Source organism: Heteronotia binoei, chromosome 6, assembly GCF_032191835.1.
Source record: "Heteronotia binoei isolate CCM8104 ecotype False Entrance Well chromosome 6, APGP_CSIRO_Hbin_v1, whole genome shotgun sequence".
Taxonomy (NCBI): domain Eukaryota; kingdom Metazoa; phylum Chordata; class Lepidosauria; order Squamata; family Gekkonidae; genus Heteronotia; species Heteronotia binoei.
The window spans coordinates 68,172,254-68,189,996 of NC_083228.1; the positions used below are offsets into that span (position 1 = coordinate 68,172,254).

The 17,743-nt window shown below is 42.9% G+C and overlaps 1 protein-coding gene across 1 annotated transcript; it reads right to left on the minus strand.

The window, feature by feature from the left end:
• Positions 1–10,100: 10,100 nt before the first annotated feature.
• LOC132573434 (protein FAM3A-like) lies at positions 10,101–17,450 on the minus strand. Its single transcript, XM_060240929.1, has 3 exons — positions 17,276–17,450; positions 16,725–17,128; positions 10,101–10,127 (listed from the first exon to the last, which is right to left on the minus strand). The coding sequence occupies exons 1-3, from the start codon at positions 17,448–17,450 to the stop codon at positions 10,101–10,103; spliced, it is 606 nt and encodes a 201-aa protein (XP_060096912.1).
• Positions 17,451–17,743: the final 293 nt, after the last annotated feature.

Sequence of the window (17,743 nt, forward strand, 5' to 3'; positions counted from 1 at the left end):
ATCGCCCGCTCCGCTTCTGAGGTAAAATGAGAGATTGGGTGCTGGGGCGGGGGGGAAGAAACAAGCAGCTCCGCAGCCTGCCCCCCTAAGCCTTGGTGGGTTGGCTGCTGGAGAGAGGCAGAGGAGGGGACCACGCCCGGCCTGCAGGATGGGGTGGAGGAAGGCCGTGAGGGCAGCCGAGAGCTGAGTTGCCTCCCGCTCTGCCAGACAGTGTGGACCCCGGCGGGCTTCTTTTCCCCACAGCGATTCCTTCTCTGCTGCCAGCCTCGCTGCTGCCCGCCGCCTATTCTGCCCCTTTGCCGGCAACTGCTTGGTGCACGGTGGGTGGGGATGAGGTTTCTTCAAAGTCTTGGGGGGGGGGGCGGGAGTTTGCAAAAGGGGAAACTTTGCAGAAAGAGAAACCCTTGCCCCTTTGGGCGATGCTGGGCCGGTCACCGCTGCATCTCCCAGGCTTGTTCCTTGCTGCCTCCGAGGCCTTCGTCCCCCCCCCCCCAAGTCCTTGGGATTTCCCATCCACCACCAGCATCCTGGGTTTGGCTCTAAAAAAAATTGCATCTAGTTATTGGCTTTGGTGCTTCCAGGTTGTTTAACATACTGGAATTAAATAATTGTTCTATGGAGGTGCATCAAGTAAACATCTCTTATGGCCTCTAAGCTGCTGTTTCCTCGAAGCTGCAAGAGTCTTGTGAGCAAAAATTCTACTTTGTGAGCTACTGGCATTAAAGTGGTGAGCTACTTCAAATAAATTAGTTTGCTCTGGGGCCATTTTTCCTGAGCAAAGACAAAAATATGTGAGCTGGAGGCTAAAAAAACTGAGCTAGCTCACGCTAACTCAGCTTAGAGGGAACACTGCTTATGGGAGAGGAGAAAGTGGTGGGGGAAAACTCACCAGTCCAGCTATCTACAGAGTGACTCCAGTCTAGGTAAGCTCTTTCTCATTTTGCAAGGCAATCCTAAAGAGTTGCACATTTCTAAACCCATTGCACTGTCGGTTTTGGTTTCTAAACCTCTTCATCCCAAACACCAATAGAGATTTGTTGCTGTTCTCTGTGTGTAAAGGGCAGCACTGGTTATTTGAAATTCCACAGTTCTGTGGTCCTAAAGGTAAAGGTAAAGGTAAAGGTAGTCCCCTGTGCAAGCACCGGTCGTTTTCGACTCTGGGGTAATGTTGCTTTCACAGCGTTTTCATGGCAGACTTTTTACAGGTGGTTTGCCATTGCCTTCCCCAATCATCTACGCTTTCCCCCCAGCAAGCTGGGTACTCATTTTACCAACTTCAGAAGGATGGAAGGCAGAGTCAACCTGGAGCCGGCTACCTGAACCAGCTTCCGCTGGGATCAAACTCAGGTCGTGAGCTGAGGGCTCTGACTGCAGTACTGCAGCTTTACCACTCTGCATCACGGGGCTCTTACCCAGGGCTTAATTTAAATTCCAGGAATTGTTTTTTGAAGATCATAAGTCTCAGAAATGTGTGAAGCGATGCCTGAAAAAAGGGTTCCTGGGCATGTGAAGACTGGCTTGCTCTGTCACTGAAGAACGTGTTCTGGCACATTTAAGTGTTAAGTAACTGTATTTCCAATGTTAGCTGGCTGCGGGTTTGCCTCGTATTTCTGCTTGTTTTTTAGAATTTGAACTTCCCTGGATCAGACTCCACACTTCTAGTATTTCTTTATTATTAAAACAAGCCCCCCCCAACTGAAGCTCAGCCTGAGCCCATCTTGGAGGAGCAGCTACGGTGAAGTGGAGAAGAGGCGGCAGCAGCGCAGCAGCATCGCCCGCTCCGCTCCGCCTCTGAGGTAAAATGAGAGAAGGGGAGGATGGAGGGAAGGAAGGAAGACATTTAAAAAGGTGTGCCGTCCCTTGAAATGCGATGGCCAAAACTCCCATTGGGGTTCAGTGATGCTTGTCACACCCTTGCTCCTGGCTCCACACCCAAAGTCTCCTGGCTCCACACCCAAAGTCTCCTGGCTCCACCCCCAAAGTCCCCAGATATTTCTTGAATTGGACTTGGCAACCCTACAGGAAACTGAGAAAGTGCACATTAGGCAACAGAACCAGCACCAGCACCCCTACATGAGAGAAGGAATAATTAACTCCTAAGAAAGGCACAAAAAGTTTTCCACACTTGGACACAACTTACATGATATAAAGTCTAAAGTCCTTCCCAGGTAACATAAAGATATCACTGGGCCTGAGAGAAGGTGTGAAATAATCCCCCCCCCCTTAGAGATGACATATTTTTTTTATTAAGTAGGGCCTTGGAGCTATCTTTGAGCAAATAATCCTTCCTTCCTTCCTCCCTCTGCAAAATATGCTCTCTTCATGGAACTGGTCTTCATATGCACAATGATATAATGTGGGCTTTCCCTCAAGGTGCCAAAATATTATGCTTCATTTGCAAACATGTTCTATGAAAGTTTCAGGTACATCAAATCTACAGTGGTAGGAGATGTTCTGTTAGTTATTTTTTCTCCCTCAGGCTCAGGGTGTGTGAGACCAAGTTATATGCCAAAATCAACTATAGAAACTTAGTCTTTAAGTGAGGTATAGTGGTATACATATTTATATATTTTTCTAGCCTTTAGACAAAAAGATAAGCATTTAAAATGTCTTTGAAGTGTGAAATGAGCTATATAGCAAGGTTGTTTTCCATCTTATTTGAATACAATGAGATCAGGGCAGTAGCTGCAATTAAGAAAACTACTCTTCTCTTATTAATTGACAAGAGATCAGGGCTCGTGCCACAACAGCACTAAGGGAATAGTCTTTTATTTATGCTTTAAAAACAAGTATCTCTAAACCGTGTTCCATTGGCCTCATTCCGCCATCTGTAATATGAGATAATAGTTGTGTTCTATCTTCATGTAAAGATTACTAACCCATGTGATGAACTTTGAGCATTTAGGGGAAAACACTATATAGATATTAGTTTATGTAAAATGTCTTTATTTAAAGTATGCATAAACTGCCTTTCCATAGAAAATACAAATCAAACATTTTTATGAGTTACTTGCATATGGAGGCATTGCTATGCTTTGTCATTTAAACTAGATTATTGTTTTTTTAACACCCATCCAGTGTTGTCCCCTAGTAATCCACTTTCCTGGTTGGTATGATATTTTTGGAAAGATGATGGCCAAAATATCATAGAAAGCTTTGAATTTTTAAAGGTTCTGCCCACATTGGCACCATTTTCTTTAACCCATTCCTCCATTACTGCTATTTTCTCTGGGCCACCAGAGTGGAGGGAAGGGTTGAATCTGCAGTTGGTAGATTGCTATAGCACAATCTAGTAATTCCACTGAATCCCCAGCTTTCATTTAAAAATCATATAGCTCCTTTCTTTGCAACAAAAAGAGCTAGGGACTTGCCTTTTTAAAAATGAAAAATAGTGATTCAGATAAACTAGTAGATTGTGGAAATAGATTGTCAGAATGTTATTGTATTATAGCAATCTATCCATTGATTTTTTTAAAAAAGCTCCTGAAATCTCTTATGTGGCATGGAATGGTGTTGAGGGTTGAGGAAAGGTATATGTGAAGAACAGATTGTCAGAATGTTATTGTATTATAGCAATTTATCCATTGCTGAATTTTTTTTGTTTAAAAAGCCCCTGAAAGCTCTTATGTGGCATGGAATAATGTTGGTTGCTGTGAGGGCTGAGGAAAGGTATGCGTGAAGAAAACTTCTGTGTTGATGCTCTGTTACTGCTGTGAATACCTTTGCAACAAAAAGTACACAGGATTAAACACTTTTTGCGGTTTCCCTTCCTTAGCACCTCTATAGTCTAATCCTAGGCATAGTTAGGTGCACCATAGATTACTGAAAGCAATGGGGCAGTTGGAAATGAAGGATTTTGCGCTGATTCTTAGCCTCAGATTTCAGAGAGGGTTTATAAGAGAGTCAGATAGGCCAGGACTCTGCTATCTTTTTGTTTACTCTCTCTGCTGCTATCTCTTTGATGTGTATGTAGATTGCTACTCTCAGGGAACCTTTCTTCTCTCTAGTCTGACATCTTCTCTCAGGCCTGGTGCCAGGTTTTTTGGTGCCCTAGGTTGCAGGCCCCCCACCCCTGACTTCCTGCCCCACGCCCATGCAGGAACTTACCCCAGCATGTTCCTGGGCAAGGGGGGGCGCTGAAGTCAGCAAGGGCGAGTACAGTGGTGGTGGGGGCAGTCCCAAGCCGAGAGCACCCCTGTCCTCATCATGCTGGGAGGGGGAGTTCACCCGCCACCCCACCACTACCATTGGGAAGGGCTAGGTGCCTGCTGCAGCTCCTCCTCGACAGCCTGGCTCAGGGGTGGCTGCTGGGGACCACATGGAGGAGCACACCTGCTGCTGCACTGCCCCTCCACCTGGGCTGGATGGCTGCTGTGGCTCCTCTTTGCTGGGCCCAGCTCAGGGGCAGTTGCTGCTGAGGGTAGGGATATATGGAGAAGTGCACCCACCACTGCGCTGCCCTTCTGGGTTCCCCATTTTGCCAGGCACATGTGCGCCCTGCTGGCTGGGTGAGGTAGGCTTGCAGGAGCTGCCCCTGCCACCAGATGGCACTATAGGAGGCTGCCTACATTGCTGACTTAGTCGCACTGGTCCTGCCTTCTCTTCACACTATCCCACTCTTCTCCATTTTGGCATCAAGAGAGCAGGACATGATTCCTGCATCTTTGTCTATCCAAGCTAGTTAGACTAGATTAGAATCCTATGTCTACGCTATCCTGTCTAGAATGCAGTTTCTTAAATAAAGAACGCAATTTTTTTTGCAAAGATAAGGAGGCTATGTGTGTAACTTTGTTTCTTGTCAGCATGCACTAAACAGATGGGCTCTGCTGCATTTTGTACCTTGAGCACTCTGGTAAACCAAATAACGCTTGAGGGATTAGGTGTGCCTATCTTTACAATGAGTGGAGCTCTCAGTGTTCTTCCACTCTGTGTTCAATGCAGTCCTAAGCAAAATCTGTTAATGGTTTGATTGTCTGTTTTAAAATGTTTTTGTCTTGGCTTATCTCTTCAGAACTAAGGCAACTAATAATGCATCAACCATGTTGTTGTCAAGTCTGCTTCAGCTCTGGTCAAGCCCGTGTGTCATCTTTGGTTCAGGGGAAAGCATTCTGGGTAAAAACCATACTGTATGCCAATGCTGCTAGCTCTACTCTTCCTCCTCCTCCCCTTCCTGTCTTTTGTTATGTAGTTTTGCTCTGCAATGGAAGCATGTGAAAGAGATAATAGTGCCTTCTCAGACTGGGCAATGGGGGAGAGGCGCCTTGCCCAAGGCCAGCCGGCCTGAGAACGATTTGTAACATCAATGTGTGAATGTGCCCTGCATAGTATCCCCTCCCTAAAGAATTCCTTTGAAGAATACCTTATATGATTATCCTTACTGTATGTTCCTCAGTCTCTCAATCTATTAGCTGTTGGATACGATTTCAATAAACTAGAAACTTTTTATCAGAAGGTCTCGTTATTGAATCAGCCGACTTGACAGTTGTAAGGACACAAACGGTAGCAGTCCAGTCAACAAAGTTAAAACACTTCTGGCGGGCACAGGAAGTGATATTATCACAGAGGGACATTGTGTCAATACTCTGGTATTTGGAGGGAAACTCTTTGGTAAAAATGGCTTCTACCATAGAATTTTTGCCCAAATGCAAGAACATCAGTTGGACATCACTTCCTCTGCACACCGTGATACTGCCATGTCACTGGTGACATCTCTCTGGGAACGCTAATATTCACACAGAATTAGAATGATGAAACTCTACCGCATGCTCTCTGAAATAAGACTGTCACAGCTAAACTGGATGTTACAGTGTCCACAGATCACACCTGTTGACACAGACTCCATTTTAGAGCTGAACTCAGCCATTTAAAAAGGCTATGAGGACTCGATCTTGATCAGCATGGCAGGCCAGATTATCTTGTTTCCTCCTCCCCATGCCCTTTCAAGCATCAAAACAGCTTTGAGGCACAAAATTTCCTGGTGCTGCTGTTCTGTACTGTGGCCTCAGTCAGGATCAGGCCTTTGAGGTAATTTGAACAGTTCTAGTTCAGCTCTGGCATCTATGAGTCAGAAATGCTGTCACATCTACTTTGGCCCTTAGATTTAGACTGGAATAACTTTGCATAGGAATGCACTAATAATCTCCCCACCCCCTGAAAAATTCCAAACATTTCCACAACAGTTATACACTTTCTTTGACCAAAAATAAGTTAAAAATAAGATTTGTAAAACATGGTGTATATTTAATTTTGATAATTTTGCTACATAGACACACTGAATTTATATATCTGTTATAGTTATATCCTCCCATAGTTCATTGGAGTTCTACGGACTCTTTAACTCTATTGTGTGATGATTTTCAGGGATATTCTCTGCCTCTTTCTTCTTTTTCACCTGCAAAGTTAGAACCATTTTACAGACCAAAATATATTCCATTAATACATTTAAAGTCATGCACATTATTATTACTGTCCTTTTAAAAAGGTATAAACAAATAAATTCATAGTACTGTACCAGTAGATGGTGCTCCAATAACTAACTATCCATGATTTTACCATCTGGTACAGTGAAGTGCAATTCTAGGCAAAGTTACTCCAGTCTAAGCCCATTCCTTTCAATGTGTTTAGAGTGGAGTAACTCTGCAAAGGATAATGGTTTAAATATTATGATGTTACAGGTTATTGCATCTTGATGGATCTCTGTAGGATATATGATACTTCCATGACAAATGAAACTTTCCAAGGTGCACTTGTCTCTGTGGCCTGTGACAAAAGGAAAAGAAAAGAGGCAGCAAGAAGCCAACTCTGTATCTAGGTTGTATGAACAAAGTAGTCTACATTAAATGTTCCTGTAGTATGTGAGGATGCCAGACTTCTAGACAAAACTGGCCAACACACCCTTTAACTAGACCTGATAAGTTTAAGAGCTGTTTTCAAGTTTAATTGTAAATTGAACAAGACCAGGGCAGAAGGTCATTTTGAATCCCTCACATTATGACTGTAGCTCGAAGCTCAGAACTATGGGAAGAATCTTTGACCATTTGAACTGCAGCTCTACAAAATGACTTGGGGTTTCAGGTCATTGATAAACATGTTATGAGCACTCCAGTGCACTTAAATAACGTTTAGGACCATTAGAGGAGAAATAATTCTAAAGGTTTGGGTCACCCTTGGGAGTGAACAAGTCATATGATTTTTGTCATTTGATAAATGGATGTGGGTGGTGTGAGGGGCTGGCCCAGAGGGAATCTTTATTTGGTAAACCCGGGGGGTTCTCAGCAGCCCTGATTCCACCCCACCCTGATATTATAACTGAGCACACACTTTCAATTTTCCTTATACTTGGTCTCTTAGTTGTATGATAAATTCACTTAGTCATTTGGAATCTATACTTCCTTTTCTAATTGTGAGTAAGTCTACATTGGAGATCATCACAGGAAAAAATACAGAGAAGAAGAAAAGCAGAGAATTCCAAATATCAGACCAAAACATATGACCCATCTTCCCCCCTTCCAAAGACAATTCGTGAGGCCAGCGCCTTAGATTTGTTTTGTGCCTCATACAGTAAATATGAATTGTTGATTTTATAGAAAGTTAATTATATTTTTAAGAAGTGTATTTTGTCTCTTGATACTCTGCTCTATGATTGGTCTTCTAATTTAATTACCTGATCTATTACCCAGTCTTGCGTGCTAATTGGACTTTACATTTTGGAGGGAAAAAGACTTCAAAATGATTAAAGGAATATATTTACATTGTTCAATAGGATGAGATTGATTTTGTAATGTATGTTGACCAAACCATGCAGGGGGAGAAAGCTAAGAGTAATTAATTAGCTACTACCAGAACCTTGTACTGAGAATCAAGTGGCTCTAAATCTGAATAGATCTGTAGGTGCCACTCAGACACATTAGAATATGGTTGCCAGGCAGAGCAACTGGTGGGAGGTCTGTGGACAGCAGTATTAAGGGGTGGTGGTGGAGCTGCAGCACTGTCTGTCTGTGGCACATGTCACTTCCACTAGAAAAGGAAGTTACATAGATAGCTCTAGGAATCACTGCAAATGCTAAGGCAAAACCATAGCATTTCCCACTTTGCTCCCTCTCCCCCCATTTTGGATATTCCTAACCTGATCACTTCTGCACTGCTTCCAAAGCTTTTGCTCCTGATCAAGCATTGAAGAACAACTTTTACGGAAATGAATTCTGGCTTGAGAAATTCCTGGAGCCACCCTTTGTCACTTTCAGCATTTTTTTAAAAAAAGATTTCCACTGCTGCCACTCTGAGCAGGGGCTTGGTAGCTCTGTATTAGAATGATACAACCAAGCCTTTTTTTGAGCAGGAATGCACAGGAATGCAGTTCTGGCTGGTTTGACATTGGGTGTGTGGCCTAAAATGCAAATGAGTCTCTGCTGGGCTTTTTCTCCAAAAAAAGTTCTGGACAGTAGTCCTATGAATGCTGTGACTTCCACTGACCATTTGTTGTGATGCAAACTTGAATAATATTACATAGAAACTGAATATATCAATGAATATTGCAGGGAGAGCAGATGGGAGGCTTTTTTTCTATGAATATATTCTAGATTAACAAACACATAATTCATAGCACCAACTTTGATTTGGCTTGCTTTGGGGTTCTTTTTGATCATATACAAATATGCATAACATACAAACACCTGCTATGAATCTGCTCATCTCCTGACCACTAGCCTATAACTATGTGGAAGTTCTATAAGCACCATCTCCCTTCTAAATGTAACAAGTAACAACAAAATCTTTAAAAAGTTTCCAGTACCCTTTTTAGATGAGCCTGTCAAGCTCCATTTGCTCGTCATGTATCCTATCTCATTTTACAGCCTTCAGATATCCCAGTTGAGAAAAACTCTCTCTCTCTCTTTTTTGCTTTTTTCCTTCTCTCAAACAATTTAGTTTTTATCTCTTCCCCTTGAATCCCTTACATACCCCTTCAGGAAAGAAGCAGTGGAGTGGGACAGACAAGATAGCAATTCCAAAAGAGGATTTTATTTTCATCTTTACCTTCTATTGAATTTTATGCCAAGATAAAGGGGTGATGGGGGTAGGAACCAAGTGATGAAGCCAGACTGAAGCTGTTTAAATGACTTGTTCCCTTCATATATGTCCCTGGGCCATTTGTTGTCTTTTTGTGAGCTATAAAAGCCTTGGTGGTCCCACAGAGTGAGTGACCAAAGTAAAATCTCACATCTATAGAGTTCAAAGGGATATGAAAGGCATAAAAGCTCTATTACTCTCCACTTGTAGTGGTACGTAAGTTGCTTCCCCATGGTGGGACCCCAGGGCACTCCAGTAAGTGCTTGAAACCAGGTACCATGTGGGAAGACCTTGCTTCATAACACCTTACTATCATTGTCTTGGATTACAACTGATCAGGAAGCAACCTTGCAACCATTCAAACAATACCAGAATTCAAATGGCTCTACTGGCCTCAGATCTTTAATGTGAAAACCAGCACCTGTGCTACACCATGCACATTGGTCATGCTATATAAATAAAGAAATAATAACAGTAGTAGTTCCAATAATATCATTAAGTGCCACCAATTAATATGAATGGACTTAATCTCTTCACTTTATGAGGTTACTTCATTCCAACAGACCCCTAACAAATTAGGCTGAATTAATTGTGAACTAACTTCAAGCAGAGAGGGATCAAATTGGACTGTATTCAAAAGCATACATGAATGCCATTATACATATGCATATTTTAATGGCTATGTTTATATAACATTGTGTTCCTTCTTAACACTAGTACATCATAGTTCACTGCAGTGTGTTTTATGTCATACATGATTTTTAAAAAATAACATAAATATGTTTCAGATATTATAGTCATATAACACAGCACAGCAGCACCTGGGGGTGGGGTAAGGATCAGCCGGGGGGGGGGGGGCGCGAAGGAGCATGGCTCTGCGAACGGAAGGAAGGAGGCGGCCGGGGGGGGGTAAGGATAAGCCTCGGCGGGGGGGGGAGGGAACGACAGAGCACAGCACTGCCTTGCCGAAAGGAGGGCGGCTGTGGGGGGTGGTGGTGGCGGCAGCCAGGGAGCCTGCCTGGAGTGCGACGGGCTCACGGGCTGGTGTTGCCCATCTGTATCTGTCAGTGGGAAAACACAGACTCAAAAGTGTTACAGATACAAATTAAACAGTTTACCGAAAGACATTTCTGGATAATACACTGCAAAAACAAATTGCAAACTGAATCAGATGCATGATACTGGAATACAGGAAATAAAAAGGCATGGATGCAAAATCATCGGTAAGATGCAGATGGTTACAAGAAATAATATAAGCAGATACATAGTGCTGAGGCATGAGTAAAGAAGGTATAATTCTTAACTAGTTTTCAACCTCTAGAAGACACACTAGTTAATGGAGAAATGAACCACAAATCTTGCAAGTATATTTTTAAAAAAAGCTTGCAGACATGAGAACAAACAGTGCATATTAGCCAATCTAAATGCTAAATTATTAATGGCCATCCTACCACCCTTCTGTCCTTCTAGTTTTAACTCAGTTTCATAGCTACCTATCCAAGAGTCGAAGAAGGCAGAAGAGGCAGGACTCTCACAGGTTTGTGAGCTTCTCAACCAAACTCCTGAGAATCAAGGAGAGGAGGGCAGGATGAAGCCTTTGGAGGCCTCAAGACATCCTTAAAGCATGAGGACCTTAAACAGAAAAGGTCTGACATTTCCCCCAAAACCACTTTCTGGGGCTTCTTCTTTGGATGGGCATAATTTAGACCTCCAGAGTCCAATCTCCACATTACTTAGAGATCATATAGAGAAGAGTCAGACAGAGATCCCCTGTGAATCTGGTGTCTCTCGCTTGCACATGGTATGTTCTCAACCCTCCTGAACCTGCTCCTGTCATTTCCCCCTAAAGTTCTTTCCTGGGGGCACCTTTTTACACCTGGGGGGAGGGTGTAAACTCAGACCTTGTAAATCCAATCCTCACTAAACTTGGAGAGTAGAGTCAGCTGGATATCCCCTGTGAGTCTGGTGTTTCTAGCATGCAGGTGGAGGCATTCTACCATGTCATGAACATCACAACTAGTTGTGAACTCTAGTTTGGAAAATTCCTGAAGACTTGCAGGCAATGGCTGGGAAAGACAGAGTGGGGATGTGGTAGCATACAATCACACACGAACAAGCATGAAGCTACCTTATACTGAATCAGACCATAGATCCATCAAGGTTGGTATTTTTTACTCAGTCAGACTGGCAGCAGTTCTATGGAGTCTCAGGCAGAGATCTTCCTGATCTGCTTTAACTGGAGATGGCAGGGATATAACCTGGGACCTTTTGCATACAAAGTAGAGGCTCTTCCTGTGAACTAAAGCTGCTCCCTTAATCCACCCGCTCCCTTAATCAGAAAGAGAGAAAGAGTCTCTGGACAATGAGAAAGTTTGATCTGCCACAATAATGTTCTTTGTTCTTAGCTAATGAAAAGAGTATCAGGGACTGCTTCACAATGTTTAGGAACCTTCTTCCAACACTGTAGCTAAACTAAACCCTGCTGCCACCACTGAGAATCCCATTAATTGGGGCCAGACAGTTTGCTTTGAGAGTGGGACTGTGGAAGGATGAGGATCATTCTAAATCAAAGTCCTATTCACAAAGTTATTTCCTACCCCCAACATGGCAGGCATAATTTCTTTGGAAAAATCTCCAGCTAGTTCACAGGAGTGTTCTTCATGCTCTTTATCCATTCAGTTCACTTCTCTGCCCCCCATACATTTGCCAGTTTTCTCTAGGCAGTAAAACAGCATAATTTATCTTGCTCAGAGGAATACTGCCTCTGGCATTCTGGAGACCTAACAATGGTATTGAATGACTTACAGGGGTTGTATTACACGACCCATTTAGTGTAAAGGAATGTTGATTTCTGGGGTGTTTCTTTGCTGAATCTTTGCTAATGTGGCTGGTGATTGTTTTGCTTTGAACCCAGACTGTGAAATATCAGGAAGGAAACTGCTGCAAAATGTCTGAAATTGGTTTGAACTAAGATCTGAGCACATGATGATTGCTTTAATGCAGATTCAATATACTTCACTTGTCTAGTGATCCAGATTGCACCAACCAAAAGAAACGTGAGCTGGTAGTTAACATTCCAGTTTGTAGGTATTAAAGATCCCCTAAAGCCTCTTCCCCAAAATGAATTAACTGTTCTTTGCAGATGGCTGAATATGAGCTGCATGATTCACTTTACTCTTTTCCATTGTGGAAGATGACCCAGTGCTCCAAGACTTTCTGACTCCATTTAACAGTGCAGAAGCTACAAAACAAACCACTGGACCATTAGCCAAAATCAATTAGTCAGACAAGACCAGGCATCTAGTGAGAGACTGGAATGCTAAATGCTTCTTAGAGATAAAATGCTGAATCTGTGCTCATTACAACTAAGCAAAAATGCTTAAGAGGGAGTTTAGCTCAAACTGTATTCAAGTTGCTCTAAGTTACATAAAACCCAAGCCTCGACAGCAACTATCTCTGCTCTATTTATTATCCCGAGAAGAAGAGAGATTATTAGTAATAAACCAAATAGGCAACAATATTAAAGTTCATTAGATGCTTTGCTTAGCTAGCAAACTGGTTGGGTCATTTGTTGGAGTGAGACAGAATGAGTTCAAAAAAGTTGCTTTTCACAGTTCAGTGGAGGGGAAAAAATTGCCTGCGGAGGAAAAAACAACAGAATAACATAGATCAACCCCACAGATTAGTGAGAATAACTGACTAAATAACAAAGAATGATAACTCACAGTTAGCATCATTGGAAGCCCCACCAACACAAAAAATGTGGGTAAATTTGATAAATTGTGTTTGAGCATCTCAGCTAGTCAGCCAGCCTTGAAAGTGTGAGGAAACATGTTCAGTGCTAATCTACAAAGGGTTATTGGCAAAATTAACAAGAATATAAGAACATAAGGAGAGTTGTGTTGGGTATTATCAAGTATCCATCTAGTGTAGCACTCAGTTTTCCATGGTGACCAGTTAGATGCCTCTGGAAAGTTTAATATTTATTATTTATTTATTCCCTGTTTTTCTTTCCAATAGAGACCCAAAATGGCTTATAACATTGTTCTCCCATCATCCATTTTATCCTTGCAACCATTGCCCTGTGAGGCAAAATAGGCTGAGAGAAAGTGACTGGCATGAAATCATCCTTGCTTTTCCATGGCAGAGTTGACATTTGAATCTGGGTCTCCCAGATCCTAGTCTAACCTTTCCTCTATGTTTCCTTTCACTGGCAACTTGTGATCTTCACTGACAACTTGAAAATCCATGTCATTAGGCCTCATTTTGGGAAGAAGGTCACTGTCTCTAAATTTTATTGTGCTCTTTCTTTCTCTCTCCCCCTGTTGTTTATGTGGACTCAATAGAGGACTGAATTGGGTGTTCCTGCCTGGCTCATTGGAGCTGTACGAACGGAGCCTGGGGACTTGGGAACAATGGGCAGCAGGATGCAAATCCCTGCTGCCCTACACCAATCACAAGCCCACACTGTTTTGAATGACCCAATAACATGCTTGCGCAGACAGATGGAAATCATCATTATGCCACTGTGGCCACATTTAATTTAAAGTAATTTAAAAGTATGATGAGAGTAAGGTTTTATGATGACAATTATAATTCAAGAAGCATTTTAAGGTGGATACTGAGCTGATATAATTTAGTACACCTTCCAGTGATAACAAGGGTGTGCGGCATATACAAATGAGTTGTGCTAATGAGCTCCAGCACCTCTTTTTCTAGGAAATGACTCCTGAATGTCACCATCATAGCTTGTCAGTTTATAGGCTTGTTCTCCATGAATGGTGCTATACCTCAGCTCTAGAAATACATGTCTTGCAATTAAGTCTCCATTTTCTTGAGCTTTCCCCCCTCTATCATGTCTGGAACCTGCTCTTCTAAGCAAAGGCCCAGAAAAAAAGCTCAAAGCTATCTACAATAAAAGGTGAGAGTCAGCAGAAAAGGGGAAGGATCAGGAATAATACTACATGATAATGATAATATTAGATTTATATCCACTCTAAATCTTAGAGTCTCAGTGGCTTACAGTCCCTTTTACCTTCCTCCCCCACAAGAGATGCCCTGTGAGGCAGGTGGGCCTGAGAGAGCTCTCACAGAAAGCTGCCATTTCAAGGACAACTCTGTGGGAGCTATGGCTGACCCAAGGCCATTCCAGTAGCTGCAAGTGGAGGAGTGGGGAATCAAGCCTGGTTCTCCCAGAAAAGAGTCCACGCACCTAACCACTATACTAAACTGGCTCTCACTCCATTTAACAGTGCAGAAGCTACAAAACAAACCATCAGCCAAAATCAATTAGTCAGGTAAGACCAGACATCTAGTGAGAGATTGGAATGCTAAATGTTTCTTAGAGATAAAATGCTGAATCTGTGCTCATTGCAACTAAGCAAAATGTCATCATGCTAACTGGAGACAATTGTATTCTGGAGACAAAGACTGTTACTTTACCTAGTGCTCAGTCTATTAGTTAGGATCTCTCAAGAACATAGCATTTTGCTATATTAACATTCATGCTTACAAAGGAGGGCTTATCAGTAATATAGCATCCTGCTGTATTGTCACCCCCATCTTTAAAAAGGGTTCCAGAGGAGATCTGGGAAATTACAGGCCAGTCAGTCTGACTTCAATACCGAGAAAGTTGGTAGAAACCATTATCAAGGACAGAATGAGTAGGTACATTGATGAACACGGGTTATTGAGGAAGACTCAGCATGGGTTCTGTAAGAGAAGATCTTGTCTCACTAACCTGTTACATTTCTTTGAGGGGGTGATCAAACATGTGGACAAAGGAGACCCGATAGATGTTGTTTACCTTGACTTCCAGAAAGCTTTTGATAAAGTTCCTCATCAAAGGCTCCTTAGAAAGCTTGAGAGTCATGGAGTAAAAGGACAGGTCCTCTTGTGGATCAAAAACTGGTTGAGTAATAGGAAGCAGAGAGTGAGTATAAATGGGCAGTCTTCGCAGTGGAGGACGGTAAGCAGTGGGGTGCCTTAGGGCTTGGTATTGGGTCCCATGCTCTTTAACTTGTTCATAAATGATTTAGAGTTGGGAGTGAGCAGTGAAGTGGCCAAGTTTGCGGATGACACAAAATTGTTCAGGGTGGTGAGAACCAGAGAGGATTGTGAGGAACTCCAAAGGGATCTATTGAGACTGGGTGAGTGGACGTCAACGTGGCAGATGTGGTTCAATGTGGCCAAGTGCAAAGTAATGCACATTGGGGCCAAGAATCCCAGCTACAAATACAAGTTGATGGGGTGTGAACTGGCAGAGACTGACCAAGAGAGAGATCTTGGGGTCGTGGTAGATAACTCACTGAAAATGTCAAGACAGTGTGCGTTTGCAATAAAAAAGGCCAACGCCATGCTGGGAATTATTAGGAAGGGAATTGAAAACAAATCAGCCAGTATCATAATGCCCCTGTATAAATCGATGGTGCGGTCTCATTTGGAGTACTGTGTGCAGTTCTGGTCGCCACACCTCAAAAAGGATATTATAGCATTGGAGAAAGTCCAGAAAAGGGCAACTAGAATGATTAAAGGGCTGGAACACTTTCCCTATGAAGAAAGGTTGAAACGCTTGGGGCTCTTTAGCTTGGAGAAACGTCGACTGTGGGGTGACAGGATAGAGGTTTACAAGATAATGCATGGGATGAAGAAAGTAGAGAAAGAAGTACTTTTCTCCCTTTCTCACAGTACAAGAACTCGTGGGCATTCGATGAAATTGCTGAGCAGACAGGTTAAAATGGATAAAAGGAAGTACTTCTTCACCCAAAGGGTGATTAACATGTGGAATTCACTGCCACAGGAGGTGGTGGAGGCCACAAGCATAGCCACCTTCAAGAGGGGTTTAGATAAAAATATGGAGTAGAGGTCCATCAGTGGCTATTAGCCACAGTGTGTATATGTGTGTATATATATATATATATATATATATATATATATATATATATATATATATATATATATATATATATATATATATATATATATATATATATAATTTTTTTTTGGCCACTGTGTGACACAGAGTGTTGGACTGGATGGGCCATTGGCCTGATCTAACATTACTTTTCTTATGTTCTTATGACATTACTGCCAAAAAAGTCCTAGGTTGACCTTGGTATTCTTGACTAAAAGTTATCCATTCACACTGACATAACACAGACTCACTGAAAATTGCATTGCAACAAGTCAACTAAGACTGCCACCAACATCCACTTTCCCACCCAGCAACATTTTCCCTATCCTTTTCTAAAAACATTTATTTATTTATTTAATTCAATTTATATCCCACCCTCCCCACCGAGGCAGGCTCAGGGCGGCTCACATAGTCATGCATACACATGAATATAAACATACAATAAAACAGTAAAACAGTAAAAGCAATTTAAAACATAGAAATTGACATTTCATTTCAGGTGCTATGATCTTGAGTGTGTCGTCTTGCTATTCTGTAGCACCGAAATCTATAACTGTCTTTCTAATTTTAACTTAATTTATGAATGTAATTTTATCTATTTTAATTGTTTAATTGTTTTGTTGTAATGATTGTATTTTACTGTAATCATGGTGCATACCATGTCGTGTTAGCTGCCCTGAGCCTGCCTTTGGCGGGGGAGGGCGGGATATAAAAAATTTATTATTATTATTATTATTATTCCAGCTAGGTGTTCCCATAAAGCTGATCTTAATGGTCCAGATGTTTTTGTGGCAGGGTCGTCGTACGAGGCCATGAATACCAGCGTCCCCTCATGCAGCGGCCGGATGAATTTTAACAGCTCGGTCACATCTCCTGCCCACATATTGAAGGACTTTGCGTCTATCAGCTCTCCATTCACTCTGTTCATAAGTGCAATGTTCAGGCCCCGGCCCATGTTGTTCTTCACGCTGCTCATTAGCATCTTATCCTCTAGACAGATCTTGGGCCCGATGACATTCGCCGTGCCACTGGTGATCTTAAAGGTGAAAGTCTGGTCCAGGCAGGCCTGGGGCAGCCCACACTTGTACTTATTGGGCCTGGGCTCTGGACAGGCAGTAGCGAGACAGGAGACACACAATGAGAAGGTGGCTGGGAAAGGCCAAATGCCCCGGGGCTTGGAAGGACTTTCAGGGAGGGCCCCCCAACTTCCAGGGGACCTCCGGCCTGCAGTCTGTTTTTTTAATGTTCTTTTTGCCATGGCTGAGCCAGTGAAGCATCATCAGTGGCAGCCAGAGCCAGGAGAGCTGATTGGGGCATAGGGCACTGTGCTGGGAGGATTCTCGGGATTGTTGAGGAGCTGCTGCAGGCAAGAGAAGCCGCTCTGGGTGCCCAGCAAGACACTGACGAGGATCCAGGTGAGGCCAGCTGTCAAGATGATAATGACGCCACGAAGAGGTCCTGCTAGTCTCATGTTCCCTTGCCAGTGTCTGGAACCAGCGAGAACTTGACGCTCCTACACTTGAGATGCCAGGGCTGGAGAGGGATTCTGCCGTGGGTGAGTCACATGTCCCTTTCAAGCTGGGTTGGCCGCCGCCGCTCCTGTCAGCCCGCCATTCTGCCCTCAAAGGCCGGCCTCTGCCTTCCTAAGATTATAAATCCACCCCCCCCCCCATCAGGGATCCCCGCGTGGGGCTATCTCTCGCTCCATTAACTGAATTAACTCCATTAACTGAATTTATAAAACATTACCATAATCTGGGAACT

Bases quoted from the DNA above. Each gene is read 5' to 3' on its own strand.
- LOC132573434 (XM_060240929.1), bottom strand. From the start codon at position 17,450: ATGAGACTAGCAGGACCTCTTCGTGGCGTCATTATCATCTTGACAGCT. The intron at 17,129-17,275 runs GCTCTGGCTGCC...GGCCTTTCCCAG, and splicing joins TGCCCCAATCAGCTCTCCTG to CCACCTTCTCATTGTGTGTC. The intron at 10,128-16,724 runs GCTGGAATAATA...TCCCACTGACAG, and splicing joins CAGCTTTATGGGAACACCTA to ATACAGATGGGCAACACCAG.